This window comes from Myotis brandtii, unplaced genomic scaffold (genome assembly GCF_000412655.1).
Source record: "Myotis brandtii unplaced genomic scaffold, ASM41265v1 scaffold898, whole genome shotgun sequence".
In the NCBI taxonomy this organism is placed as follows: domain Eukaryota; kingdom Metazoa; phylum Chordata; class Mammalia; order Chiroptera; family Vespertilionidae; genus Myotis; species Myotis brandtii.
In genome coordinates, this window is record NW_005371683.1 from 117,588 (window position 1) to 127,906 (window position 10,319).

The following is a 10,319-nucleotide window of genomic DNA, read 5'->3' on the forward strand; positions in this document are numbered from 1 at the left end:
ATGGTAGAACATCCCGAAGAGTGGCATGTACATGTTCAAAGTACACATATGGATAAGATGTTATAAGAGATAAATGCACGAGAACACACCAAAATTCAAGAGGCAAGATTCGTACTTATTTTCGCTTCTACTCACGTTCACAGACAGGAAACTTATTATTCCAGAGTACTCTCATTCCTTCAGAGACACACTGACTAGAAGATTTGCCATTTAAACGGTACCTTAAACAATAAGGGGCAGCAAATCATCATCAGAACAAACCAGTTCTCAGTTGCATGGACTTAATCACTTCTCTCAAGTAAGTGGTATAAATTAGCTCTATTATTTTCAGCATTTAAGGGTTAAGGAAAAAAGTCCAGCATTAAGGAAAAAGTCCAACATCAGACCAGGTGAAGACTTCAGACCAGGTGAAAACACAGAGAAAAATATCCTAACAATCACATATTTTTTTAAATAAAAAATTCTTTTTCTCTTTGGTATCCAAATGTCAAGATTCTCTTGACCATGTAGAATGAAAACAACCTCATGTTCAAAGTAAAGAAGACATCAAAGATCTTGTTCCCTAAGTTCACCCAAAGAGCCCCTCTTACTAAACCCCTATTATCTATTCATCTCCAAAAGAGGGGCCTTAAATTGTGACCCCAAACTTTGCTTTTTCAATTGATAAGTGGGTAATTCCCAGTTTGGGCTGGCCATGCACAATACGTACACTTGAAGAAAACCAGTAGGGTGTGGTTAATAAGAGAATGAGAATTCTTAATTATAAAAGGGAAAAAGGCTAAGACAGGGGAAAAAACCGTAACTGTCTTTACAAATTACATTTTGCAATGCTTAGCTATGAGTCATGGTCTCAGTTCAGGTCCTGTCACCTCACACTCACCCCTCATCACAAACAAAAGAAACCTCTGCCCCAAGCTGGAGATTAGGAGGAGCCACCACCTGGCCATTGAGAAGTTGGTTTGGGATGGCATCACATGATTTCACTAGGGGAAAAAAAGAGAGACAAGGCTAGCACACTAAGAGTCAGTTAACAGTTGAGTTCCCTTAAGATGGAATAGAGCTTTAAGCACCTTCACAATTGGGGGCTGTATGGCTCCAGGTTCCCAAGGATGTACACCATATAGGGTTAGTGCCAATGAGAGTGTAGCCAGGCTCACAGCTGTAGGACACTTTCTCTTCAGTTTCAAAGAATTCCTTATCCATTTTGTTATAAGTACCGTGGTGGATATGTGGAGGTGGTAGACACCCTGAGAAAAGAGCAGGACCAGAGGCTTTTTATTTCTGAAATAAGAACTTTCTTCTCTACAACCTAAGCCAACTTGGGGTTGGTAGGGGATGGGATGAAGATGGTCCTGTCACCTCTCCTCAATGTAAAGCAGAGACGCCTTTGGTGAGGTGGAGGGGGCCAACATGCATTACTGTTTTTAGATGTGATGAACTATACCACCACCTGCTTTGTCTCTTTGGATCGGTACCAGGAAACATTACATCCACTCATCATTTTCCACTTCATTTAACTAAAATGACCTGGTTATCCTCTCACTAATATTGTAGTCAAGGCGTTCAAACTTTGGTAATACATAATCACTACCAAAATCGACCTCAATTTTCCTGCTCCCCAAACCAAAATGATGAAGGTTCTGAGTCATGTAGGAGGGGCTCCAAATGTTGCCTTTTTTTGTAAGGTAGACATTTCTCAGAAAGAGTAGGGGAGAAAGGAAGAATGAGGGAAGAGACTCAATCTTAATTCTAACCTCATTGCATAAAGGCTACATTATTCAACATGAGCATGTATAATGTCTACAGTCTTTTGAATCAAATACTGACATTAGCAAACTTCCCCCAACCTCATGGCCAATAAGATTGAGAATTTATTTATCCCAATTTAAATAAAATGTAATCATGTTTTAGAAAAATCTCTGATCCTTGGCTCTGCTCTATCTCCCTTTTTTCCCCCTTTAAGCATCTAAATTCCCCTGCACTATTCCAAAATATGGTAAATTTCCTACCTCTTCAACATTAAGATGTTACTTTCAAATTCTTTAACAAGGATACCCAACCACCTCTACTATCTTTCTCCTCCTCTTCTCATAGGCACCATGCTATCTATTCAATCAAAGGTCTCATTTCACTTATAGATCACCGAATTTTCAGCCCAACTCACCCTTCAAGCAATGTGGCAGTGGAGGATCCCATTTATTGTTTGGTTGGCACCATGCCTTGTTGCTGCCTTTCATGGTAAAGCCAGGCTTACACTTAAACATCACAGTATCATTTAAGGAAAATGAACGACTAAATCCAGATTCCATAATTCCATTTTCAACTTTTGGAAATGGGCATTTGACTAACTTAATACACTGAGGAGGAGGGCCGCTCCAGATGCCAACTTGATTGTCTTTGCTGGTGCAAGATATTGACTTCTCACCCACGAGGTCAAAGAGCTTTTTCCCATCCGGTCCAACATGGCACCTATAAGTCACCACCATTCCATAGTAAAAGTTATCTGTACTGCTGCCATCAAATGCCCCATTGGAGATGGCTGGGGGTGACTTACAAGGAATAGCTTTTTGGGGTTAGGTGGGAAAAGAAAGAAAACATTTTAATGTTATATCTTCTAGGAATTTTGTCTTCAGTCTTGCAAAATGAACTCTAATTCAACCTACAATTAACCCATTTTATTGAAATTATGTTTTCTTATCTCAAAGATGGTTATAAATAGGAGGAGCAGGGTAGGAAGATGCATGAATCTTCCCTGATGAAACCTCAAAAAAAAACCACCCCACACACACAAAAACACACACACACAAAACACACACACACACACACACACACACACACACACACACAAACCTATGATCTGGTCAGTAGAGCCCATCCCCAGAATATAGATAAACTGTTGTAGGAGGCACCTGGGATGACCTACATTTTGCATGGTATAAACTTGGCAGTCTGTAATCTCATAGCATATTTTAGATTTAAACCCTTATTCACTATAAAATAACTTATCATCAAGGGAAAGTGCGGTAGGAATAGGAGGGAGTAGAAGAATGTAAACAAACCACACCTCTGTGCCCAGAACTTCCCAAACCAACTATAACTTTGCTGGGTACTCATTTTGATATGTAGATGCCTAATTTCCCTCTAGAAGGATATAAGCAGAATTACATAGGGTGCAATACAGGGATCATTTTACTCACATTCACAAACAGGCATGTCCCTATTCCAGGTTACAACATTGCTGTGTGAGATAACACATGTAGCAGATGATTCACCAATGAGTCGATATCTAAAGACAAAGAGATGAGTGATCATCTCCCCGCTACATGTACATTTTAGGAAAGCTTAGTTCTTTGTCCACTGAAAGAATGGCAAAAATATGGAAAACCGTGTATGACAAATAGCAGTAATAGACTAAGGACTCATACCAAAGGCTAAAGAATCTTAAGCCAAATAAAAGTTTAAAGCTAGAGATTTAAAATTGGAAGAGGGAAGACGGGGGAGTAGCCCAAGTGCCTTTTTGTTTTCTAGGGATCCTCTCCAGTGGATAATCCTGAAAGGTAGTCTACAGAGCAGTTCAGGTAGGTGATTCTTTTTTTGCTTATCTATTTTGAAGAGTAGGTGGCAATTACTCAGATCTCTCTTGGAAGGCTGCTGTAAAACCCCTGTGCCCTGGAGATCTCTCCTGCCAACTCACCCTTCATTACAAGAAAATGTAATTGTTGACTCAAACACGATACCCATGGGTGTGTGGACAGAGCCATAGAGGAGTTCTCCAGGACTCACACATGATTTACCTACAGGGGAAAACAAAACAACAGGATTTGGGACTGGAATTTGAGGGACCTTTTGTGTTTTATATTAAATCCCAACCTGACTGGACTTGCTGACTAGCTTATTTATTCAAAGACATTTTTGACATTTACAAAATTTCTATCTCCCAAGGGAATAGTCAACTCCAGAACCGTATTTGTTTAAAGCACATAGTCTATATTTTGAGTGTGCATGCAAACATAATTTGTGGTCAACCATAATTATAATCTCTCTTTCCCCTTTTTATATTCTGTCAGGTGATGGCATCATTTACCAAGCCTTGTGGCTTAAAAAAAGCACACGTACAGTCACCATTTCCTTTCTGTAACTCATTCTTTATGCCCTGTCCTTCATTCATTTGGTCACCAAATTTTAGTGACTGAATTCCAAAACTCTCCAAACCAACGATGTTATTGCTGCTTTAATCTCTCATTGGATGATTGAGTAACAATATTTCCCTTTCTAACTCTGGTGGCTCTTGGTCTCCATCTTCTATGCACATCTACCACTACACACATGATCTTTCAGAAGCACAAATGCGGTCATGCCACTACCTACATTTAAAAACTTACAATGTCTTACCATTGTTGATCGGGAAAAAAAATCATGGACTGTCACAGTTAAGCTCCAATCCATTTAATCAACTACTATTCCTCACCACGCACCTCGTACTGCAACCACCTGAATTTTTCTATTTTCCACAGGTATCATGTTCTTTCATATATTGGTGCTTTCGCATATGCTGTTTCCTCAACCTGTAATGCCTGAATTTCCCTAATTCATCTAGACCGCATTTCTTATTTACTTCTCTATGATCCCATATAAATTTATTTCTATGAATGAGTGAAATCACATCATAGTATAGTATTTGTTTAAAGTCAGTCTTTACAACTCAAAAAGGAATTCTTCACAGGAAAGGACTGGTAGACCTAAGTGATAGGGCTGGTTCTCTCCAGCCCTATCACCTAGCCTAAAGCTTCATACCTTTTACTCAAAAATATCTCTTGAATAAATGGGGTAAGAATGAAGTGAAACTAATATTCCTTGCATACTAACTTACAACTCACTCTAACACAGTACATACATAGAGCATAGAGCAAGTTCATGGAGATTACAGGTAAGCATAACTCACTCTAACACAGTACAGAGAGCATAGAGCAAGTTCATGGAGATTACAGGTAAGCAGGGTTGGCCCACTGTGATGATTTAACCTCAACACTCAATGCCCTTAGGAGTAAAAGAAAACATGCAGAACCCAGGATCCTCTTCATTAAGAGGACTTACTAATTCGCTGGTTATTTACTGTGAAAAATAACAGGTTAGCTCACAGAGATTCACTAATAGACCCAAACATGCCTCTTTTATAGAATACTCACGTTTACAGTTTAGCTGAGGATCTGACCACCGGGAGGTCTCTAGACAGGTGATTAAGAATGACCTTTTGATATACCCAGGAAGGCATTCATATTGCAAATGTGTCCCCACAGCAAACTCAGACTGATCACTCCTAACTTTAGGCTTAGCATAAGGATAGCTTGGCAGGAACTTACACTGACCTAGAGACAAAACCACAGGAATATCAAAGTAAGAGAGGCTAAAACTTGCACTCTGCATCTGCTTTGTCACCAATATACTGATGACTTTAATCTTTAGAAAGTAAACCTAAAATGGGCCAAAAATTTCTGGCACAAAACAACAACAGCATATCTTGCAGTTAGGGGTGCATACACAAAGAAATAAGCTCAGAAGTTCAAAGACATTTTAGGCTAGACTTTAGAGATTTTAGGAAGAGATGGAGAAAATCATTTTTTTATAAAATTCCATATATACCCTGGAGTAGTTTTATATTCTTTCAACCTCATAAATAAAAACGAAAACCTTACAAATAAAAAGTTTTCCAGGATAGCAACGGAAACTCAAGTACATCAGAGACCTTATATGCTAAGCACATGTTTGATTCTCTAACATTACTTTAATGAATTCATATTACTATCTTAGAGATTAAAACTTTAGGTCCTACCAATAAAAAATGTTTATTATTCTTTATGATTGTATTCCATTAGCCTAGTGGAATAACATGCTCTCTAAGAGAGCTCAGTAATTTCTTCCTGAACGGTACTAGATAAAAGGAATTAGTCATTTCAAGTCAGTTCCTGTTAGTTAAATAATAATAATATTAATGATGAAGCAAATTTTGTCCTAGGAGATAGATTAAGAATCTGTGATACCCACGTACTTGAGTATATGCCTGGAAAACTTTTAACTCCAGAATGGCAGTATATTTGAACATGAAATTTATTAATTATTTTTTTCAAATGAGTCTGAGACAGATACAGGCGAAAGTCAAAGAAAAATTATGGACTGACACAAAGGCAAACAGAGCTCCCAAGGCTGTAGCCAGACCCAGCCTTTTTGCAGCCCAACACTTCCGTCGGAGAAGTCAGAGAGCCTGGGTTAAGAATAGCCATCATTGTTGGGACCCAGACCTCACTGTAGGTCTCCTTCTGTTTCTTCCCTGAATTGCTTTAGTTTCCTCTATTAACACCTGCAAATGTTTCCGAGTGCAGGCCTGTGCCAAACAGCAAGACTTTCTAGGAAAAGACAGGGTTTGACCTACTTCATGACCATGACATTACTTGTGCCAATGGACTCCAAGCAAGTGATTTAACCTGCAATTATCCAATTTAAATAAGGACAATACCAAATAACTCGCTACCAGTTGGAAAGCCAATGTAAGTCCACACGATTTAATCAGCAGCAACGATATGGTGTGAGGTTTTGAAGTATTAAAAGCAGAAAGGTACTTTATATCATGACCTTCTGGAGTGAAAGGAGATTAGAATAACACTTCCCAGATGGAAAATAGTGGGAAATGTGGGAAATTTTTATCCCAATAAGGACAATTGGGGACTCTTTCTCTTTTGGGAGACACTAACTCTCATTAGTCATGAAAGTGCCAAAATCCCCGATCAGAGACAGAATTTCCAGCAATCATGTTCTGTTCCATATCAGAAAAGGGAAGGTTAGTCAATGAATCATTAAGTAATACAAATTTTCTTAATCCTGCAGGTATCTTCCTAAAACCCAGAATAAAAATCAGAGTCGCTCATGACTGGACCTAAAATAGAAGATAGTGGCAAGACATTGACATAGACATCCCTTAAACCATGGTGAAAACTAACGAGGAGAAGCAGTTTCTACAGAACCAAGATACATTGAACTTTTTATTTGGATCCAAGGGGATTTACCTAGAATGGCTTAGAAATCCATTTGAAATTAATGAAGAATAACTGTAGAGGATAATAAAAATAAAACCAAAAATTCAGTCGGAAAACAGGTAGGATAAATTATCATTGCAAATTATTATAGTCAAATGCCTTAACACTGGCTACTTGATCATTTTTGAATGATGGTTATGAATATTAACCAAGGCACTGTCCTCAGCACAGGAGACGCATCAATGAACAACCACATTTTAAGACAGAGGCCTACAGCAGGGATGGATTTGCTACACTTTAGGATGGACAAAAGGATGCCCTGACTAGTTTCGCTCAGTGGATAGAGCACCGGCCTGCAGACTGAAGGGTCCCAGGTTTGATTCCGGTCAAGGGCATGTACCTTGGTTGCGGGCACATCCCCAGTAGGGAGTGTGCAGGAAGCAGCTGATTGATGTTTCTCTCTCATTGATGTTTCTAACTCTCTATCCCTCTCCCTTCCTCTCTGTAAAAAATCAATAAAATATATTTTACAAAAAGATAGATGAAAGGCAAGTGTGGCTGGAATGCAGTGATCAGAACAGAGTGGCATGAGATCCAGTGAGAAGGCTCTGAAAGGATGGATCACAGGGGGCTCTTCAGGCCACAGGAAGATGTCTGGACGTGATCCTGAGTCGAATCCTTGGAGAGTTCAAACAGGAGAGTCACGTGGTCTGATTTACTTTTTAAAAAGAATAGTCTGGCAATTGGGTGGAGAATGGACTGAACTTTTACTTTCAGGAGCGAAGAGCGCAGTCTGGAGGCTGTTATAGTAGTTCAGACAGAAAAGTGAGGCTTACACCACAGAGAGATAGTGAGAAGTGGATGAAATTCGGCATGTATTTAAAAAATAGAATTAAGACTTTTTGTTACACAAGAAAATGAGAGGATTTAGTAATAACTTCCAGGCTTTTCACTTGAGCTACTGGGTTGATGGTAATACCATGTACTAAGATGGGAAAGAACCAATTTTTTTTGCTTTTGGTGTGTGTGTGTGTGTGTGTGTGTGTGTGTGTGTGTGTTAGGGTGCTGTAGGAACAAAATTGATTCCACTTTAGATTTGGTATATTTAACATATTTACTAGGTCTCCAAATGGAGATGCCAGGTAGGTAGTTGGATGTACAAATTTGCCACTTAGGAGATAGGTCAGGACTATAGATAATGAGTCATTAATATATAAATAGTATTTAAAACCATGAGACTGGATGAGATCTCTTAGGAAGAAAAAAGCGTTGAGCCTCCAGACCCTGGAATATTTAGAGATAGAGCAAAAAGGAACAAGAGCAGCCAGGGAGGTACAGAAAACACAGTGTCTTGTCTTGGAAAACGGGAATGGGGCTGTTTAAGGGGCTGGAAGTATTCAGCTTTTGCTAAAAGACTGAGAAAGACAAGAATAGAAAAATGACCACTGGATTTGCCAGCATGGAGGGCAGTAGTAACTTTGCTGGGAGCAGCTTTTGGAGATTGGGGGGGGAAGAAGCCCGTCTGGAGTGGGTTAAGGAGATAACGTCATGTGAGCAAGTAGTCAATGAGTTTTGCTGAGAATGATGAGAAGAAGGGCAGAAAAATGCAGCTCCACAGTGTCATGAGAAGTCCCCCTTCCCAAAATAGAAGACGTCCTAGGGCATGTTTAACTGCTGATGGGCTTGAGCCAACAAGTGGTATAAATGCAATGATGCAAGTCAGGGACATCTGCAGAAGTAAAGTCCTTCCAAAGGCAAGAGGGGATGGAAGGTGATCATGAACACAGGAAGAGGAGTTGACTGTCAGCAGAAAGAATACCTTTTCCATTGTTACAGGAAGAAAAGAACTCTTTCTTTCTTTCTTTCTTTCTTTCTTTCTTTCTTTCTTTCTTTCTTTCTTTCATTCTTCGTACAGTACTACAAATAGTAGAACATCTCTCTCCTTTTTCCCCTATTGACCTCCCCCGGCCTTCCCCACCACACCTTCCCCCAGCATTGCCCTCCCCCCCCCCAGCCCCACTAGTGTCTGTGTCTATTGGTTATGCTTATATGCATGCATACAAGTCATTTGGTTGATCTCTTACCGCCCCCCCCCAAGCCTCCCCTACCTTCCCGCTGAAGTTTGACAGTCTGTTCGATGCTTCTGAAAAGAACAATCTTATTGAACTCCTAGTTATATGCTCATTCTAGAATTCTTTGGGTAATGAAACAGGTAAAGGTCTTGCTCCACTGGAACCTGTATTCCAGCGAGGGAACAAGCCCCAAACAAGTAAATAAGTAAACAAGAATGTTTCCTATGATGATAGGGGCTCTTTGGGAAATAGAACGTGGTTATGTGACCCAGAGTGACCTGGGGGAGGACTGCTTCAGGTGAGAGTCAGAGAAGTGTCAAGGTGAAGCTGAGACCTGAGTGTCCAGAAGGAGACAGTCAAGACGATCTGTAAGAATAGCATCTCAACAGAGGGAACACCTAGTGCAAAGGCTAAACAAACGTTGAATGTATGCAAGGAATGGAAAGAAAGTCAATGTGGCTGGGGCAGAGGAAGTGAGGGGACAGGACAGAGAATTTCAGAGAGAGAGGCAGAGGCCTGGAGTCAAGGATAAGGGGCCTTGATTTTGTTCTAATGTGATGGGAAGCCCTGGGCAGGTTTTAATCAACAGAGAAAAAGGATCTGATCTCTGATGGAGGTAGATGATTAGAAAACAAGAAAATGCCTAGTTGAGAATTTTGGCAAGAGTGAAATATGAACAGTAAAGGAAATGTGAATCAGTGTATGCAAATAGACAAAAGAAAGAAGTGGAGCAAGACTCTAAGAAGGAAATTTGCTGCCCATAGGACTGCTCACAGCCCTGTGCCCTATAGACACCTGCCTCAGAATTTTCCAGAGAGCTTGTTAAACCTCAGCTTCCTGGGCCACAACCCAAACCTATGAATCTCTGGGGGGTGAGGTGGAACCGAGAACCCTGCATTTTAAAAAGGCACCTTAAGAGTCTCTTAAGCATGTGCAAGGGCAAGAACTGGCCAGGAGTCAAGGGATAGTCTAGGGAGGGAACACAGTAGGAGCAGGAGTCTGGATGGGGGTATGAGCAAAGCATGAACGAAGAACCATGAAACAACAGTCAGCAGAGACCATCAATGGTACATTCATGATTGGAAGAATGAGGAATTTGGAGGGTCATGCTTAGATGAGATCCAATTACAAATGGCCTGAAAGGCTGAAGACATTTGATTTTTTTTAATCCCACAGGCAGTAGGAAATCCTTTTAGATTTTTGAGCAAAGAAGTGGAAT

General features: G+C 40.2%; 1 protein-coding gene across 4 annotated transcripts in view; it reads right to left on the bottom strand.

Moving 5' to 3' along the window:
• Positions 1-10,319, bottom strand: part of CR2 (complement component (3d/Epstein Barr virus) receptor 2) — a 30,893-nt gene that overhangs the window by 18,891 nt on the left and 1,683 nt on the right. For 2 of the 4 annotated variants that reach the window (XM_014532568.1, XM_014532567.1), the window contains exons 2-8: positions 5,187-5,366; positions 3,695-3,794; positions 3,198-3,286; positions 2,165-2,563; positions 1,071-1,247; positions 881-983; positions 136-221 (exon numbers count right to left, since the gene is read on the bottom strand). The exons of 1 other annotated variant lie outside the window; for it this stretch is intronic. In XM_014532568.1, the coding sequence (XP_014388054.1) occupies positions 136-221; positions 881-983; positions 1,071-1,247; positions 2,165-2,563; positions 3,198-3,286; positions 3,695-3,794; positions 5,187-5,366 (1,134 nt within the window). The remainder of the gene's footprint in view (positions 1-135; positions 222-880; positions 984-1,070; positions 1,248-2,164; positions 2,564-3,197; positions 3,287-3,694; positions 3,795-5,186; positions 5,367-10,319) is intronic. One more of the 4 variants, XM_014532569.1, reaches the window with a different exon arrangement.